We start from the raw sequence: 20,335 nt of genomic DNA, 5'->3' as shown, positions 1-20,335 counted from the left end.
GCACATGGGCACAACTCGTAAGGCCAGCCACTGCATCTCTGCTTCCACAGAGAAGACCAACAGGCACAGAAGGAGGCACACAGCAGGTGTACTGATCCAGCTGATCCTCCCCTAGAGACCGTGAACACCTCAATCTGCTGTCCTGGGACATCACATCTCCCATGAGTCCCCTTCTGACGTGACTAAGGAGCAAGGCCAGGTCATAGGTCAGCAGTGGTACCTGAGAGGGTACATACTATCGCAGGAAGGCCCACGGCAGTGCCGCCAGGAAGTTGGTTTCTTTCTCGGAGCACAGTAACTGTTGGCCACAGGCTTGCAGCTCTGCACGTGGAGACAGTCCACCTTCCGAGATTGGAAGCCACGGCCACAGGCTGCTGTGCAAGGCCTCCAGGGCCCCGTGCGCCAGCACACCTCACAGGCCCCGGATGTGCAGTTCCTCTGGAGGACAGGTCTGGAATGGAAATAGAAGGTGAGCAAGGAGCTGCAGGGTAAAGGCATTTGCTCTCTGGTGTACTCAGTGCGAAGGCTTGACAGGACCCTATTCATCAGGACATTGGTGGGCACTGTCCACAGCAGTGATGTAATCACGACCATGACAAAATGACCGGATGACTTCAGAACACAGCTAATTTAAAGCCACTGAAATGACCATACAGTCTGCCTGAGTGGCCCTGGATGTTATAGGGAGATTCTGAAAGCTGCCACAAATACACGATAGCAGAAGAGGGAAGACCTGTGTTTTAAAATATTTAACCTGGTATGCATTTAAGCCTTTTTATATACATAAGAAGTGAAATGAACAAAATATACCCCTGGTGCCAAAGAAAGTTCAAAACATGTAACAGAACCATTGAATGGCCAAACTGCCACAGCGAGAGGCAGCCTGAACCACTGCCACCAAGACAGTGACCCAGGTGAGCACTCACACCAAGTCCCAAGGTGGAGCTGCCTCCAGGAAGGGCTTTCCTCCCTCACCAGTGGCAAGTGTGACGCCTCTTTCTTCAACAGTTCCAGTTCAAACCAAGCCACCCCTTGCAGCTATGCCATGAAATCTAGAATGACAAAGACAATGTCCCCTCCCTGGGACTGAGAGTCCCTGCCTCATTGCACTCTAGCACACAAGACCTGAGCTGCAAACTGTGTGTTCCTATCGACGTCTAACCCCGGCCACGTACACACACGTGGAAAATAGTCCCTCCTGACTGAGCTGGAACAGGAACTGGGAGAATTACTTACTATAATGTCACCAATAAACCACTTCAAATTTGTTACCAAGCCTTAAGTTTTCTGTCTTTGTAAGCACTTGGAACACCTCCCATGTGAGCAGCCACTGTCTCCTCACAGGAACGTTAGGCGCCACCCCGGCTTGTAACTAGTCACTGCCACAGGCCGCTGCTCGGGAAGCAGAACGCACCTCTGGCTCCTCGCCTTCTCCAGCAGAACAGAAACTCAGTGGTTTCTGGTTTCTGGGCAGATGTTCACCCTGGAGGATACAGGCAGCCGGGGTGGGGTGGGGTGGGGTGCGGAAACGGTCACCTGTGTTGTGTTCTGTGAGGCAGGGACCTGGGAGATCTCAGGGATGAACAAGAATGTCTCTCTAGCCCCAAAACTGAGTGGAAGAGGCTCCAGTTTGAGCTGATTCAATAACTGTCCTCTTAGGAATCTGGAAGTTACTGGAACAAGACAAATAAACTTGAGTTGGGCCTGATTCATAGAGAAAAATAATTTTCATAAATAGAGAAAACTAAATAAAAAACATGTACACCTGCATCGATGAGGAGAAAACAAAATGCCTTTTCATTTCTTGGTTGTAGTCCTTCCTGAGGTCTGAACTGCCTTCTTCTTTGGAGTCTGAGATTTTTTTATACTCCTACTACAAGCTCTTTATCAGGTCACATAAATGTATAAGAAATGTTGAAACACCACTGGAAACTGTCATAGCCTGAACTTGTCTAAGAAAATGTATGGCAGTATTACACAGAATGGGAAGCAATACTTAGATTAGCCAGTAGGGGGAGACTCTACCAAAGAGTTTACCCAAATACTGTTCCAAAAATCTGTTCATAAGTTTAGGGATGTGGTTAGGGGAGAGTTGTCCTGCTGAACTGCTTCCATTTTCCCCAGTGGACTTGACTCTCAAGGGCCTAAAATTGTCACTTTGAACAACAAAGATTAAATATTCATCAGCGATCTCCCTGTGCAGAGATCAGCTTTTCTCCTGGAAAAGGTTGAACAAATATTCAAAGACTATATTTAAGAAGATACCAAATTGTTAAAGATAAGTGCTGGCTTTGCTCACCATTCACAAACCCCTTGTCCTCTTTGTATAAATCATTTCATGTTCACTTATTTTCATCATACAGAGCCTAAACTAACACAACCTTCTCTTCTGATGGTGGGCCAGGCTAACCCTAAGGACAAGGGCCAAGTTGCACAGGGAGCCATTGACAAGAACAAAGTTAGAGCCCAGCTCAGCTCAGAGGTGGATCCTTTGGGATACAGCAAGAGAACACACTGCTGGCCCAGCAGAGGGCACCACTTTATCTAGCCAGGGGTGGGTGAACCAGGGACATAGTTTGGTCACCAAGCTATGCACACAACAGGAACTCCATGTTTCTCTATATGAAACATAAACACAGGAATAGCAACTGTTTATACTAGTTTTCCTCAGTTTCTCATTTCTATTCAATCCAAGGAACTAAATGGACAATGTGGCTGGCACACAAAGACAGAATTATTGACTTTGGCCGTGAAGGGAGGAAGGGCTTGATCATGTGGTATTTTCTAGGCCAAATGAAGACTTTGGTCTGTCTTCTTATGAACAACGAAAGCCTCTAAAATGATTTTAATCTAGCAGGGATGTGGTGGCATGGTCAGATTTGCATCCTGGAACACCTGCTTGGCTGCAATACAGAAACCGAGTTGGAAATAAGCATGGGTGAGTAGAGGGAGCCCAGCTGGGTGGCTCCAGCTGTGAGCAGGTGAGAGATGGCCAGGTAGCCTGGCCAAAGGTAGCACTGAAAGATGGAAAAAATAAGTTGGAGTCAAGAAAAAAACTATGAGGATCCAAAATGCATCTAATATAAAAAGTAGTAGATTCTGCCAGCCTGCGGCTTAGCTGTGTCTAACATGGCATCCACCTAACTGGGCAATGGCCTGAGAAACAAGTCATCTCTCCAAAAGGAACTTCTGTATTGTTTTTCTGGTTTCAGAAAAAACAAATAAACCTCCTGCTCCCTTTCCGTGTGTGCCCTGAGCCCACTCCGATCCCAAGACTCCAAAATCACCCAAGCGCCCCACCCCAGCCCAATTCTGTAAAAACCATTCCCCAGCTCCCCTTTGTGAGGGATTTTGCACTCTTCTGTAGCCTTTCAGTGCCCACAATAAAGGCCTCTCTCTCTCTTTCTCTCTCTCTCAGCTGCGCCAAAAACACCTGACAAAAAGTAATCAGAAAAGTACAAGTTATGATGAAATGTAATTTCTCATTTATCAACTTGGAAAAACTTTTGGAATGAATGAAGTGAATGTAATGTTAATGAAGAGAGGGCTAATTCTCACATATTGATAATGATGGAATTTTGACAGCAGTTTGGTTGTATTCAAATGAACTTGCTGATCAATTTAATTTCATAACTGAAAATTTACTCTATTAAAATATTTCCTTTCAATGTATAAAGATACATGTTCCAGGATGTTAACTGCAGCATCTGTTTGTAATAGTAAAAATATAAAGCAATCAAATATCTATTGCAATGGAATCACAGAATATTAAATACAATAGTTAAAAACAAAAGTCAATCTTTATCAACTATGATGGGAAAACAATCTGTATTTTTAGGTATAAAACCAAGTTTTAGAAAAATAAGTATGGAATATTAACACAAAAAGCTCAACCCACTCATAGGTATTTGTGTTGTAAATACGTCTTGCAAATACAAAAGGATCTGTGTGTGGTCTCTATGGTCTCAGCAAACTAGGAACTGAGGTTGGATGTGGAAAATGTTCCCAATATTTTCCACTGGAGAAGAAGAGTTCTGGCTTGCAATTGTGTCAGGGGGAATAACAAAATGAAGCTAACTCTCACTGCCAAACCTTCCTGCAGGATTGAAATGGTAACCAAGCCAACTGTCAAGATCATCCCATTTTCTCCACCAACACTCAGGATGTGGAGGAGGAAAGAATAGCTAGATGTGGAACAGCTTGGATGCGGACACTGCGTTAGCCATAAGGTCACTCAGGTGGTAACAACCCATTTTGCAGATTGGGGTAGTTAGGCAATCCGAGGTCACACAACAGGAGAATGATGGGACACCAAATGTGTGCCCTCTGGGCTGTCCTCTTGCTGGCTGCTGGCAGGGTATCATTCTCTGGAGTGGGGGATCTGCCAGAGGGAAGAGCCTGGGTCTTTGGATGACCTCCTGGGCAAAGCTTTTCCCCCTCCACCACCTCCCTGCTCATTTTATATGTGACAAAAACAACTCCTCTCTTGGTTAAGCCCTTTGCAAGATAAAAGTTTATTTTATTTTCAGACGAACCACTGTGCCAACATCCTAATCAAAGTAGTTTTAAAATAGGAATAAGATACTTCATGAGAACATTGGAAAGATTTAATCTGTAAAACTAAATGAGATATTTCATACCAAGGTTTTATAGAGAGAGAGAGAGAAATCTTTGCCTATTTTCAGGGTTATCCGCTTTCCTCTTTCTAGGATACTTGCTTTCTATGCTTGACATCCAAGGAACTGTAATTTTAAATAGTACACGTTGACTAATAGTTCAGAATAATATGTACCTCTGAGGACAGCTCTAAAAACAGCATAATTTAATAGGAATCATCCATTATGAGAAGTGGTAAGCCAGATGTGGTGGTGCACACTGTAATCCCAGCACTTGGGAGGCTGAGGCAGGAGGATCACTGAGAGTTCAAGGCCAGCTTGGGCCTCAAGTGAATTCAAGGCCAGTCTCAACTGCATAGTGAAACCTCGTCTTAAAAAAGAAAATTAGAAAACAGAAGAGGAAAGAAAGGAAGGAAGGAAGGAAGGAAGGAAGGAAGGAAGAAAGAAAGAAAGAAAGAAAGAAGAAAGAAAGGAAGGAAGAAAGAGAGGAAGAAAGGAAGGAAGACATACATACAGACAGACAGACAGACAGAAAGAAAGAAAGAAAGAAAGAAAGAAAAAAAGAAAGAAAGAAAGAACCTAACAAATACTCCCTTTCCCAGTGGCTTTGGCTCCTGACTGAGGCCGGAGGTATCCAAGGTGCCCGGGGATTGGCCCAGTACCTTCTGTCCCCGCAGTCAGGGTCAGAGGTGTTGTGCTGTCCACACGCTGGGTGATGCTGCTGTGTCCTCACCACATGGCCAAGGCAGCGTCCAGGACACTGGGGAAGAGAAGCAAATAGCATGGGCCATGAAGCTGTGTGTGCAAAGTCACATGGCCTGCAGGACAGCCGAAGGCCAGCTGCAGGAGGACTGTGTCCCGCGGAGTGGGAGAAGGTCAGAGCCCGGCTCTGCTTTGCAGCCCAGACCCCGCTTCTGCAGTGCCTGGAAGAGACCCTCACTTTCTCCTTCCCTCCTTTCCCCCCTGAAACTTTGATCTGATGGGGAGAGGCGGGCAAAGGACAGCAAATCTTAAATCAGTTGGGCTTAATAAAGTCAGGAAATAACTATACTCAAAAATATAAGCGATTGCCAAGTTTGGGCTTTTGTGCTCAGAGCAAAATGGAGGCTTGTGGGCTGAGGTGAGTTCAATTACAGGGAAACAATGTTTTCAAAGTGTCATTTGCAGCTCTTCAGTCTTTACATAGTCATAATGCCTGTTAACTTTTCCTTATGATCTGTTTTATGTTTGAAAAGGTCTTTCCTATTATGATAACTTTCATATTATGATAATTTCATTTACATTTCGTTCCTTTTACAATTAGCTCTTTATCAGGTCAGAATTTAATTTGCTGTGTACTCTGATTTATTTTTCTTATTATAGACAAGCAAGTCTCCATTTTTTAAACAGCTTTGTTGGGCATAATTCATGGAAACCACCATTTAACTTGCCCAATCTCATGGTTTTCAGAGTTTCCTCACCCCAATCAATTTTAGAACATTTTAACACTGTCCCCAAAGAAATGCTACAGAATAGCCTTTAGATGTCACCACAAATCCTTCTATTGCCTCTGCCCCCAGGTGACGTAGCCATGGGTCTACTTTTAGTCTGTATGATCCACCTAATCTGGACACTGCATACCTGAAACCATGCAGCGTGAGGTGCTTGGTCTTCTTTCTCTTAACATAGTGCTCAAGGCTCCTCCATGCTGGCCAGTGTACCAGCATCCTGTTCTTTTCCTGACAAAAATAATATTCCACCATATAAACACCCCAGCTTATCTGCTCACCAGTGATTCTTCCTTTGATAACTGTGAGTCACTTTTTTGGTGTTGTTTCTACTTTTTGGCTACTATGAATAATTCTGCTATGAACATTTATGTACAAGTTTTTGTATGGACTTATCCTTTCCTTTCTCTTGGATATTAACATTGGAATGGAATCACTGGGTCATATTGCAGTTGATGTTTAACCCGTTGTGGGCTGTCCCAACTATTTTCCAGAGCTGCCAGGCCATTTTACAGTGTTCAAAGGTTCTGGTTTCTCCACGTCATCACTCACATCCATGACTGTCTCTCTTTTTATTATTTTTCTAAACTAATGCCATTCTAGTGTGCAGTGGTATCTCACTGTGGTTTTGATGTGACATCCCTAATGACTAACGGGAGCATCTTTCTACACGTTGATTGGTCGTTTGTACACCTTTAACCAAGAAATAGGCTCAGATCCTTTGTTAATATTTTAACTGATTTATTTGTGCTTTTGAGTTATAGTTTCCAAAATGTACTTTAAACATGTTTTCCTTTTCAGATGTATTTCAACCTTTTCTCCCATTCCGCCATCTGTTTACTTTCTTGATGAAGCCCTTTGCAGAATAAAGTTTTGGCTTTGATATAGTTCAATTTATCCATTCTGATATTTTTCATGCAGGAATGTAATAGGTCTTTTATTTACCCAAATTTTACTTTATGTGTTTTAATAATGGGTTATATTTTTCTTTAAGAGTTTATATATATCAAAAATATTTTTTCTTAAGCATTTGTTTCAGATTGTTTTCTTTATTAGCACGTTTTTACTATATAATATTTACATTCCCAAGCATTTTTAATAAAAATAGTTCTATGTAGGATGGCATTTGGAACATGGGTTCTGAGGTTTTATGCAGACATCATTCACTTTTCTCCTTTTCTTGAAGGCTGCTTTTATTCTTACTGCTCAGTGAGTTTATCTTGGAGGTGTTATTGTGTATTTGTTATTGTGTAGCTGGAGCCACTGTATTTGAAAGAACCAACTTGGTCAGCTTTTATACTGGAGGACAGAGACCCTGTCATTTTCAAATGCAGACCACTAGGTCAGAGATGTAAATTCACTTTAGAAATCAATCAAATCCTCTACCCCACTAAAAAAAAGTTTAATGAAAATAAGGAGATGATTACAGAGAGTCTCATGAGTTACCTGGTTGCCTGCTTCGATGACCCACTGAGTACATGGATGACCAGAGCATGGCCTTCTTCCCAGGGGCCGGTCTTTAGGGTCACACACCCTTGGCGACACCATCTGCACACTTCCGCTGGCTTTCATCTGCTTGCACGTCACTTGCCGACTGTGGAACCCTTCCCCACAAGACACAGAGCACTCTGACCACACACTTGTGAACCACCTAGGAACAAAGACTACAGGGCCTTAGTAAGACGGTCTGCCGAACCTCACAGGTGGGCTTGTCCAAAGAAGGAGCTGACCTAACACTGGGGTCATTCCGGGGCTGTCACTCATCCTCAGTGGGAGGGGAAGCTGCACCAATAATTCTCATCTTCTTCTCATTCTTTGGCTCAGGGGAACAGCGGAGTTGCCGTGTGGAGAGGGTCAGTGTAGGGCTGCACTACAGCCATCTTCTGGTTTAGGGAGAATGGTCACTTATGTGGCCCCAGAGGTAGTGTAGTTAGGGCAAAATTAGATGGAAATTTCAAAAAAGTAGTCTCCATTCATTGACTCCAAAGGGAAAAAAATGTTTCTAAAGTGTTTGTGTGTCTTTTGCTCTGTAAGATACTTATATCTTATGTAATTCTTGTGTTTGTTTCCATTCTTTAACTAATAGAGAATTAGTTAAATAAAGTGACTATGGTCACATCACTAAATTAACAAAAGGGCTAGGATTGGACTCCAGATTTATTTGACCCTGAAGTTCAAACTTTGATGATGACAGGCGTCTAAACGTAGATGTGGACACCTTTGAGGTGCTGAATGCTTTGTTACTAAGGATTCCATGCTCCTGCTGGGTTCTGAGGCTCAGATCTTTCTAACTCCATTTTTACACAAGGGCGTGTGCTCAGTCACTGAGTCTAACTGAGTACTTCCTTCGGTGGTAAAACATGGCATACACCACAACAGGAATGTCTTTGATTTTGTTTCCAATGGAAATTAAAGATATTTCCATATCACATTACAACTATGGCAAGCATCTCAAAAATCACTTACATTCATGCCATTTTAAAATTAAAATACAACTAGATGTTAGTGTGTTGAGAGGCAAGCGAATCTCTTACTATATCATTCATTTTAAAATTTTTCAAGAACTACATTCCAATATAATTGGCTTCCTTTGTAAATATGTGTTTTATTTTATATATTTAAAACCCTTGCTGAGGAAGTAGCCATAGTCTTCTTGTCTACTAGAGTGTGTCATGGCACAGAGATGTTAAGATTAAGAACTGTGATGTGCAGGGATCTGGGGGGCTGGGGGACCTTCATGGTCTCTAGTAGGTAGGAAAGTGAATGACCCTATTAACCCTCGGGGTGTGAAAGGCTTGGCGATATTTAATAGACATGCCTGCCGCTGCGTCTCCCAGTGTGTCCTATTATGTGAAAATCAGGAACTGACATAAAGCAGCTCCCTCAGATCTGGTTCCCTCTGGTTACTGTAGCATGAGCTCACCACTTTCTGAGGGTGATTCTTAGCATGAGAAATTTCTTTGAGCAATTACAGATACTCCTCATTTAACATCCTGCGAGTTCAACTTTTGTTCAGACTTAACCTACCGCTTGGACTTAAAAGTTTCTCTTTCTTTCTTTCTTTCTTTCTTTCCTTCTTTCCTTCTTTCTTTCTTTCTTTCTTTCTTTCTTTCTTTCTTTCTTTCTTTCTTTCTTTCTTTCTTTCTCTTTCCTTCTTTCCTTTTCTATCTTCCTTCCTTTTTTATCTTTCAAAGTTCTATACATCTTTATAAAGTCTCAATGCCTTTTTTGTACATTACACCCTATTTATACAGCACTGTAATTTTCACTGTTTGTACTTTACAATACACTGCTGTAGTTTCATGTTCTGTTAAACATCATAGTACTAAATGTGAGAGTTACACAAATAAAACCAAAGTCACCAAGTTGGAGTTTGCTTTGGCCATTTCTTTGTCCTGAATATTGTAATGCACAAACTGTATGTGTTGCCTCATTTAATGGCCAGCTTACTAATATTTAATGACCTAGTTGTAGGAACAGTACTTGGCTGGGAAATGAGTGAGATGAGGTGTGGTTGTACCTGCTGTATTTTAGGCATTTCGCTAAACATGTTGTGTAAATAAACACAGCATTCTTGGAAAACAAATGTGTTCAAGATATGTATTATCTCTATAATGTCTGATACTAGTGGAAAAGTAAGCTACCTGACATTTTTTGGATATTGAGGCAAAACAAGCAACCTCATAGCTTGCTTATTTTGACGCAGAAGTGAGTGATCTGGAGCACAGTCTTACGAGAGCCACTGATCACATCTGATGCAGGCAGGACAGCTGTGTCAAAGGGCCACACAACTTTATCAGTGTACTCTACCTGTTGGGCTCACTCCTAAGGGCTATTTGCTTCCAACAGCTCCCCATGTGGTAATAAAACTGGTTCATTTGGAGGTAAATAAATTCTCCTATATAAACAAATTCTTTAAAAGTGATGCTACTTTTGAAACTCTTTGATATGTAGAAATGTCTCATATCATATGCGTACGCATATTTTCTCAAGGGTTATATACATACTTCTAAGCAGCAGGAAACAACTGAACAATTATCATTGTTATTCTTGGCTCTGTGATTGTTTTATGTTTAATTTTTCTCTTACCTGCCTTTACTGCATACCTTACATATCTTTCTATCCCTGTGTATTTACTTCAGAGACAGAGGCGTGGCTCATTAATACTTGTCAAGGATATTTGATATTTCCAGTGAGTCTTAGAGTCTAGCAGGTTCATGGTTTTGTGATATCTTATTTTCACTGGTCCCTCGCAGTGACCTAGAGAAGCTCCTTCATTAATGAGCCTGAACAATACATTCAAAGCATAGTTTCCAGAAATATCAACTGTGAGATCAATGTAACCTTAAAGAATTCATGGAAGCTGCTAAACCCAGGAAAGAGCAAGTGAGGAAACACAAGAATAGCTGCTTTATAGACTTGTTAAAGATCATACCTGCATCATATTTGGCATCATTGGGCCAAATATATTTGGTAATCATTACTATTGATAAGCATTTTCTGTATCACTGCTATACTATGAGATATCCTGGATTTTCTGAGCCCTGTCTTTTCTGATATGGGAGGTATCAGCAGAACCCAGATGATACAATGATTTGTTGATGACTGATGCATTTATTTTAAATGTTATTAGAGACAATGCGTTCTTAAGAAAAATCATTTTAATTGAACTATTTTGGTAATATGATGCTTAAAACAGATATTAAGTGCTTAATGACTGTTCAGACTTAACAACCTGTCTTTTTTTTATCCAGTTCTGCACATCGTGTCTATTGGTGCACAGGGCACCTTATTTATACAGTACCGTAATTGTTGCTGATTGTACAATACGGTGCAGTACAGTCATTTTATGTTTTGGTGTACATCACAGTACTGTTGTACTGTGAAAAAAAAAGCAACACAATTAAGTTGGAGATTCCTTTGGTTATTTCTTTGTTCTGAATATTGTAATGTATATACAATAGACAATTCCTCATTTGGCAACCAATTTATCTCATGACGTCATGGCAGGAGTGTAACTGGGTCATGAAATGAGAAGTATCTGTACAGTGGGCACCGGGAGACATGGCAACCGGGATGTCTGTGATATTGATGGCCTTGGGAACAGCCCAAGGCAGCCGCTTGGCTTTCCAAGTGTGACCTTCCTTCTGCTGTTTTCGAAGGTACAGATAGCTGGCTGTTCTGTAGCCATTTTTTGCATAAGGGCTCTGAGCTGAGGGACATTAAGCACTCTTCTATCTTTTCATCAGAAAACTAAGATTGATCCTTGTGTTTGCTTCATAGATTTGTATTCAATGAATACCTCCTTGTTAATTATTTGACTGTTGCTTTGGCTGCCATCTGGCCAATTATCTGCTAGGTTCTATGTTGTCCAATCATTCATTCATTCAACACATATTTAGAGTATTCCATGAGACAAGCATTGTACTAAGCATTGAGTAAAAACTGTCAGTGATCTATTCTCAGTGTGGAGCCTCGCAAACTCAGGACCTCAGCCTCACCGTGGGCTTAAGGAAGTAGCAGTGCTGAGTTTAGGAAGCAAGCATAGGTGATGAGTAGGGGCACAGGCTCTGCAGTCAGACTGACTCTGCTCAAATTCTGGCTCTTGGAACTGGAGGGCCCAGGATTGGGGTCTGTTTCCTTCTATAAGACAGAAACTAACATCTACATCTGACCAGATACAGAGGGAGTACTGAACTGCATGCCATTGAGTTATATGCCCAGATGGCTATGCTTTTAAAAACTAACAACAAACTGGCAATGAAAGAGTGACCTCACGTACCTTGCAGGGCAGTCTCTGATGTTGCAAGGCTGGAACCCAGCCCTTGGCTTCTGGAGGTGACCACAGAGGGCTGCACTCACTTCCTGCCTGGTAGCTGTCACACAGTGGGGTCTCTGAATGCGGGTTCCCAAGTGGCCACAGGTGGCAGAACAATGTGTCCAGTTACCAGGTTCCCAAAAAGGCTCTGGAGAAAGGAAATGAAATGTCACAACAGCCTCCAAGTATGAAATGATGATAGGCTGGAGAGGATATGGCCAAGGACCACCATGAACTGTTTTCAGGTTAGCTGCCTGTCTGGTTTTTCAAGTAGCACACAGAGAAAGCCATTCCACAGTGCAAGGAGTTCCTTAAATCTTAGGCGCCTTCGGCAGACTTATTGTAATAACTGGTGGGAATGGCGGCCAGAATGGGGTCTCTGGACCACAGCCTGGGAGAGGGGCCATTGCGGGCCAGCTAGATCTGCCAGGAAAAGCCCAGAGAGACTTCTCCAAGCAGAGCCAAAAGGACAAGAGAGGAAGGGCTCTCTAGTGCGATTTTCAAAAAGTGGATCAGGCAGAGAAATGAAAGGTGATTTAGCAGAAGGAAGAAGGACCAGAAATTAAGTACTAAGGTTAAAGATGCATTTGAGTTCCATTCTTATTTTTCCATTAATTCTACATCAAAACTTCAGATTAGTGCTGAAACCGCATAAATAACTTGTCATGGAGACATCTGGAAAGGCAAAACGGGGAGTTTCCTCGCAAAAAGTAGAAGTTAACCAGCTCCAGGAATCCCAGCTTTTTGTCCCTAACAACCTTTCCTAATAGCCTTTCCTCTCCCTGCTGAAGCTTGATGAAAGATGAAGTAGGACATGCTGATGACAGATTTGAGTCTGATCACAGAAAGTGCCAGATTTCCCTGTAATAATCACAAGGAACAGATAGCTCCCAGCTGTGGCCACAGTGCTCCACAGAGCAGAGTGATCCCTTTAACTTATTGTTTTCCAGTTTTCCCTTCGAGTTTTGATTTTTGCCTTAAATTGCACATGGCATCACTTGCAAAGCAGAACCGCAGAAGATATTCTGAGTTGGACTTCAGGATTACAGTTTTCTTTAAAGCAGTTTTTTTTTTTTTTAACAGCTTATTGAGAACCTCTCTGGTGACAGGGTCTGGGTGAGATGCTTTATAACCAGTGTTTTATTTACTCTTCTTGGTCATCTTATAAAGTGGCCATTTTCATTTGCAGAAATGGAGACTAAAGGTAAATGACCTGCCTCAGCTCTGTCACCTGTTAGGGGGACTCGAACCTATGTGTGCCTGATCCAGATCTCTTTCCATTATGCCACATTTCACAAAGAAATTCCAATATTTTCAGGCAGAGCACATGTGCATTTAAAATATGTTTTTTATTGAAGGATAAGTCATAATTCAAATGCTCAGATCTCAGCTGTGTGGTTTTACGAGTTTTCACACCTGTATGAACTTTTATACCTGTGATCCAAAGGAAAGAATATCATATTTTTATTGCCCTAAAAGCATTTCCTCTTCCTCCTTCCAATCAGCTCCTCTCCCTTCCCAGACTATCACTTACCCTGGCTCTGCTCATTCCTGGGCTTCATGCAATAAATATTCTTTTATATGTGGCCTCTTGCACATATCATGGTGTAACATTTTTTAGATTCACTCATATCATTGTGCATACCAGTATTTCATTATGTTCTTATTATTGAATAATATTCCATTTGTGAATATACTACAGTTTTTAAAAAGTATATTCCCCTGACTATCGTCAGGGCTAGATGTCAGCTATGAATAAGGCTGAACAATGAGCGTGCTTCCATTTTTTTTATGGGTAAACCCTGTAAGTAGGATTTCTGGGTCAAGCTGTATGATGAGCTTTACAACAAATTGTTCAGGAACTTTCCAAAATGGGCTTATATTACATACTAAGTGATGTCTGAAAGTTTCAGCTGCTTTGAATTCTTGCCAAAATTGGGTATGGCAAATCTTTTGACTCTCTCTCTCTCTCTCTCTCTCTCTCTCTCTCTCTCTCTCTGGGTGTTCATTGCTAATTTGAGGAGAGTTCTTTATATATTCTAGATAGAAACTCTTCATCAGAAATGCGTTCTGCCAGTATTCTTCCCTGTCTGTGGTTTACCTGCTCATTCCGCTGTTGCTGGGATTGAACCCAAACTCTTGCATATGCTAAGCAAGTACTTTACTACTGAGCTACACGTCCCGCTCTCTCTATTCTTAATGGTGTTTACATGAGCAGATCTTTTAAATTCTGATGAATTTTCTTATTTTTTTGTATTGTAGTTAGTGCTCTTTGACACACACATATTTGAAACGGACAGTAGATCATACCAACTCTCCCAAACACAAACCCTTACAGGCCTTCCATGCTTTTGCAGTCTCTGGGATTTCTACCTTGACCCTCAAAACCCTGAAAGATTTGCTCCTCATCAACTTTCTGACCATGTCACGGCACCTGCCACTTGTGTCCACTCCTGTGCCTGGACCACATTAGGCTGGACTCCCATCGTACAACCTGTACTTACTCCTCAGCTAGAAACATTCCTTCCTTGCCATTCTGCATGACCCTTCTGTCTGGGCCCACACAGCAGCTCCTCAGAGCCTGTCTTCCCTGTCATACTTACGTGTCTACCCCAAGCACAACATATCTATTTTTTCCTTCTAGCACTTTCCACCTCATGTATATTCATGTATCTCCTTCTGGAATGCCAAGTCCATAAGCACTGTTCTGTTCAACATTAGGACAGGTCACATTATATTTTGGTATTTTGACCAATATTTGCTAAACTGATAAATGAGTCCCTCTGAAACGCTCAGCTAGGGTAAGCGCTGAAGGGATGGGTACATGTATGCATCTGCTCAGCAGGTGGTATACTGATACCAAGCATTTGTTTGCTGCAAAGGCTTGGCCTTCCCCAGCAGCAGGAATCACATGAATATCATTTGTTTCATTAGTTGATCCGAGGAAGTTCTTTTGACCTTCACATCCCATGCCGTATGTAACTTTTCTGTGCCTTTGCCCTTCCTGCTTTCTCCAGGATGTCTTTCTTTGGCTTCCCAGAATAAACATAATGACCTATGTGAAAAGTGAGTTGTTGTCTCCACAAAAGTAGGGCTCTTCATTGGCACCATCATGTACTTTGGTTGCTGTTAGGCACCTGTTACACTGGCCCACAATACTTGTTTACATGACTGCCTCCACCTGAGACTAGGAGCTTCTCATGGACCTGATCACCTCTGTGTCCTCAGGCCTGGGAAAAGCAAGCACTCTGCAAATATTATTGAATGTCAGATGAAAGGGTAATTGTGTATGCTATAATTGTAGCATTGTATAAAAATATGAATATTTCTGGATGACAGGGTCATAATTAATGTGATAGATTATTGATTGGCAGATTAACACTATTTTTTCCTCTTTTGTTGCTCTTGTATCTCAGGGAATAGAAGCCTAGGAACTAGGTATCATAGAATCTCTACCTGTCAGTTATAATCTTATAATATATATTCAAGTGAGTTATTACTGAAAATTAAGAACACTGAGATGACATAGCCATTATTGTTCCTGTTCAATAGCAGAAGAGTAAAATGTGAGATTTAACAGCATCTTCTGTGTGTCCTTCCGTGATTCACCCACTTTAGAGCTACTAAGATCAACAATAAAGGTCCACGATTGTTGAATTTCTAATTTTCTCAACTCCACCTTACTTCCTTGGCCTCCTGAAGAGATTTACAAGCTTGAGATACTCAGGTTAGGTCCTCCTGATCAAGCATTGATGCATGACATAGTTGTTATTCATGAATTTCAGCATTTCCTGAGTTGGCAATAGTATTAGAACTAGACAATCAGTACCTGTATTATCACAAATAATGATGCTCATTATAATGGAAGTTCTGTGGGCTTCCTCAGAAGTACATTTGTCTAAAATTTTTTTCAGTGTTGAAGGAATAAATTGAATCACTGAAGATTAAGCAGCAATAAATAAAATAAAATAAAATAAAATAAAGCTGGCCAAGTGCCTAGGAATCTTTTCACATATTGCAAACTAAGAAAATATGGAAGAGTTTTTACTAAATTTTTCCTTTACACATGCCTCCCAAACAGGAAATCTTATGCAAGTCAAAATCCCAAACCTCGAGGCAGCGGTTCTCTTCTTGAATTGTTGCTGCTGTTGGTTCTGGTGTTGGATGCCTGCAGGACTCGCTTTTTATGTCTCTTGGGAAATACAGCTTTACTGCCTGGCCATCTTCGTTCTGAGAAAACAAAACATAACACTTTTCAGTTAGAAATGATCCAATTTGCATTTCAGCTCTGGTGTTCCTCATAGACATCTATGAGGAAACATACCCTGCCAGATAGGGCACTGCACCCTTGGATGCTCAGGTTCCCAGGGTCCTAGTGGTGGGGAGCTGGGCAGCGATGGAGTTATCCACAGTGCTGGCATCTCTGCATGCATCCAAGCTTCCCAGCCTAACTTCCAGAGTGAGCAAAATGAACTCAGCAGAAGTTTTAAAGGGCGTGGAGGAAGCACACTCATCAGAGCTACTCTGCTTCACAGGAGCTGAAGAAGCAGGACTGAGGAGCCATGCAGATGCAGATATGCGGATAGGAGGGGCAAGGCTCAGACTAGAGCTTCACAAGGAGCTTGGGGAAGGCATTCAAGAACCCAACAGCTTCCCACTGACAGTCTCAGCACTCTGGGAGGTGAGGCGGAGGATTGCAAGGGTTAGTGAGTTAGCCACATTCTGTTTCTAAAAATAAAATAAGGTAAAATAAATACATAAAAAGTGGCTGGGGATGCTGTTCATGGCAAAGGCCTAGGTTTAATTTCCAGTATTGTAGAAGAGGGAAAAGGAGGAGAAGGAGTAGAGGAAAAGGGCAGGAGAGGAGAGAAGAACCAACACCTCTGGCATAGCCAGTTTATCAAATCTTCTATTCTAGATGCTAAAAGATCACAGAGGCTCTCTGGGAAGAGCCATGAGGAAGCACGCCGTGCCTTTCTGATGGCTACGAAAGTCCATGAAGGGTAGTACAAAGACATCTCAAAGAGGTGACCACATATTTGGGCTCTAGTCCAATCTACCTGTAAACCTCAGATTTCCTTATAAATGTGACAAGCTTAAACATTACAGCTGGGTATGGAGGGACACACCTGTAATCCCAGAACTCTGGAAGGTTAAAACAGGCGGACTGAAAATTCAAGCCCAACCTGAATAACTTAAGTGTCTTAGTAAAACTCTACTGCCCTCCGCCCTGTGTGGTCACTACATTCCAAAACACTTAGTACACTTCAAAGCACTCTGCATCTGACAGCTCCTGTCCAGTGCCTGGTGGCTGCCACCGAGTAAAGCCAAAAAGGAAGCTTTTTTCACATGAATTAGACAGTCTCATGCTAATTTCTCCCACTGATTCAATTTCATTCATCCAAGAAAGACATATTTAACATATCTGCTTATGTGCGTGAAATACTGAGGGGAATAATACGTGATTTCTGTTGTCCTCCTGTCTAGGGTTACTTTTCTCATTGCTGAGACAAAACACCAACAATCACAAGTCAAGAGGAAAGGTGGTTGCAGTTCACAGGTTGTAGAGATTCAGTCCGTAGCTAGCTGGCTCCAAGGCAGGGTAGCAAGGCAGAGAGGCATCACAGAGGAGAAACAGTTTATGGTGTGGCAGGAAAAAGACAGCAGAGTGACAAACATTCAGAAGCAAGCCTATCTTCTTTCTGTTCCTCTTATCCTATCGACATTATCAACTTTTTTGTGTGGTGCCACCCACACTTAAGATGCAGTTCTTCTCCAGTAAATCCATGAAGCCTACCCAGAACCACGCTAATTCCAATCAGTGGGCTAATTTACACATCACACCCTTAATCCACATTCCCACACCTAGATGCAACCAGCTCCAAAAGTGCATGCCCATTTATGAGTGCATGAGGCTTTGCGGGAGGTTGGAGGGACGCATCTAGATACAAGGCAGAACACCGTCTGCTTGACTTCTGTAGTTAATTCTCAGTTGACCCCAAGCTCTGGAGGGAAGAGGGGTGTTATTTATCCAATCCTAAAATCCCAGCAATTTAAAGCTCTCTAGTGATAAGAGAGAGACACTTTCTGGATGGTGTCTCCAGGTGAAGGGAGAGGTCAGCCTCGCATCTGAGAAGGTGCCCTGCAATGACCATCTCCAAGTCACAATATGGACAAACTGTTAAGAATGTTCTGACTCAGTGGATTGATGTGCTTCATATTGCATTATTTCCCCAAGACACCAAGAGGAGTATTAAGTGTGTTCTCTACCTTTGAGGGGCCTGCAATTTAGTTTAGGAAACAGAAATAAAAAGTAACCAGGTGGACAACAACATGGGACTAAGTAGTGAGGCCAGTGATAGTTAAAGTTAACATCAGAAGAGGATTCATGCATGGGACAGGACTTCAGCTGATCCAATAGGGTGAAGGGAATTGGGACAATGTGAGAAAGGAGTGGAGGATATTTCCCTTGTGAGAGCAGTTCTCAGAGAATGGAAGAGCATGCTATGTGTGCACCTTGTGCGTGTGTGTGTGTGTGTGTGTGTGTGTGCGCACATATCAGATCATAGGGCTGAAAACCATCCTGATTAGATCTAGCTTAGAACAGGCATCAGGAGTCAAGCAGATGTCAAAGCAGAACTTAATGGGTCTTGAGTCCCAGCTGAAGTTCACATCTCAGAAAAGGGCTAGTATCCTGGTGTAACATGGCTTGGTGCTCATTTTCAAGAGGGGGTAGCAATGGTTAACACATCTAATACCCATCTCTCTCACTCACACTCAGAACCCAGCATCAACTGAGCTGGACCTGGCTGTTCATGTGTTGTCAGAAGTCTGGGAGTATCCCTGAGAGCTCAGTGCTTACCAAGCAAGTGCAGTGTAAATGCTGCTGCTGCCTTTCCAAGGGCGTTGGTGCCTGTGCAGATGTAGGTGCCTTCGTTTTCAAGGGAAGCATTCTGCAGCAACAGGGACCCATTGAAGAGCAGGGAGACATTGTCCCTCAGAGATCTCCCTCTCTTCAGCCAAGTTACAGTAGGCTGAGGGACACCTTTGGGACAGAAGCAAATATGACAGAGAAATTCCTTTACGAACAGGGCCACAGAACCATGTGAAAAATGTCACTTAGTGTTTTGATCACAAGTCAGCAAGTCTAATTACATATAATAGGAAAAATGGCTATTTCTATTTTCATAGCTCCTTTATGACTTCTGAGCAAGGCTCCTGTTAAAGCAATGGGCTTAGGTCTATGGAACATCTGATCTCTCGATACATGAGTCAGGGAAGAGGAGCCGAAGAGAGTGGGTTGGTTTTGAGCTACAAGGGACAGAATTCTGGGTCTGGCAGGATTATGGGGTAGTGGCCGGAAGGAGCCAGTGAAGTTGGTGATGTGGAGGCACAGACCCCAGAGAGATTTCCACTGATGAGTTGCCACCAGGAAACCTTCAAACAACAACAACAACAACAACAAAAATAATTGCTACAGATCTTTCTTTAAGTGACCTGCCATGCCTGGTAATGAAGTTCACCTTGAAAAAGAACATGCAATCTTCAAAGAAGCAGGTTTTGCTGATTCACGGTTTTGTAAAAGGGTAAGTGTGGGTGAGTACCATGAGGGGCAGAAACCGTAAGCAGCCTCGCAGAGGCCTGCACTGAGTGCGGGCATGAAGAATTGAAGGAATTTATTCTCCCCCATCTTGGTTAGTTTTAGCGCTTTGCAGGGCTATGGTTTGAAGCTCAGAGGCAACTACATTTGGCTCTTAAGCCTCTGCTATTGCATCAGAGAACTGGTTTTGATGGTTTCCTCTGCTGTAGTGCTGAGACCAGAGAGAATGCAGAAAACATAAAATGGCTTTGTGACCACACAAAAAAGTCACTACTATTATCATAACATGTGAATTGTCCAAGGGCACGGTGATGCTTTGACTCGCAGCTGCTCCCCTTCCCTGGCTGTGCCGTCCTTAGCTCCACCTCCTGGTGCAGGAAGCTGTTAAGCCTTTGGACTTCAGATCCAGCTCATCTGTCTAGTACGCCACATGGGTTGTACAAGTCTCATAGGACAGCTATTGTGGTGCTTTAGAGAAAGCCACCTAATGAGAGAAGCTTACAAGTACTTGTAGAAACCAAAGACTGATAACAGCCCTGAAGTATTGCCCAAAATCTCAAGATAAGAAAAACTCATGCGTACAGAGGAGGAGTAAGTCATCTCTGAGTTTGGGAGGCTCTGACAGTCACTTTGGGGTTTAGCTGTCTTAACCGTGAAAGGAATCTGAAATACAAGCTGCAACTTCACTACCTTCAGGAATCTGAATGTGGCCCTTGAGATGTTTTGTCCTTCATCTTGTGGCTTTGTATCATCTGAGTGTGACGGGAAGAATTCTAAAGGTGTCACCCTAAGAGTCTCATCCTCTGGCTACACT

The 20,335-nt window shown here is 42.4% G+C and overlaps 1 protein-coding gene across 5 annotated transcripts in view; it reads right to left on the bottom strand.

Moving 5' to 3' along the window:
- Positions 1-20,335, bottom strand: part of Adamtsl3 (ADAMTS like 3) — a 321,817-nt gene that overhangs the window by 3,004 nt on the left and 298,478 nt on the right. For 3 of the 5 annotated variants that reach the window (XM_013158893.2, XM_063250111.1, XM_063250110.1), the window contains exons 24-29: positions 18,784-18,966; positions 16,032-16,151; positions 11,886-12,069; positions 7,550-7,754; positions 5,279-5,376; positions 237-451 (exon numbers count right to left, since the gene is read on the bottom strand). In XM_013158893.2, coding sequence (XP_013014347.1) covers positions 237-451; positions 5,279-5,376; positions 7,550-7,754; positions 11,886-12,069; positions 16,032-16,151; positions 18,784-18,966 — 1,005 coding nt within the window. Of the gene's footprint in view, positions 1-220; positions 452-5,278; positions 5,377-7,549; positions 7,755-11,885; positions 12,070-16,031; positions 16,152-18,783; positions 18,967-20,335 lie in introns of all 5 variants that reach the window. The other 2 variants (XM_013158894.2, XM_013158895.2) reach the window with 2 other exon arrangements.

The sequence above is a fragment of the Cavia porcellus genome, unplaced genomic scaffold (assembly GCF_034190915.1).
Source record: "Cavia porcellus strain 051 isolate PalLab524CR breed Dunkin Hartley unplaced genomic scaffold, mCavPor4.1 scaffold_6, whole genome shotgun sequence".
Taxonomy (NCBI): domain Eukaryota; kingdom Metazoa; phylum Chordata; class Mammalia; order Rodentia; family Caviidae; genus Cavia; species Cavia porcellus.
This window is presented reverse-complemented; position numbering and strand designations above follow the sequence as displayed.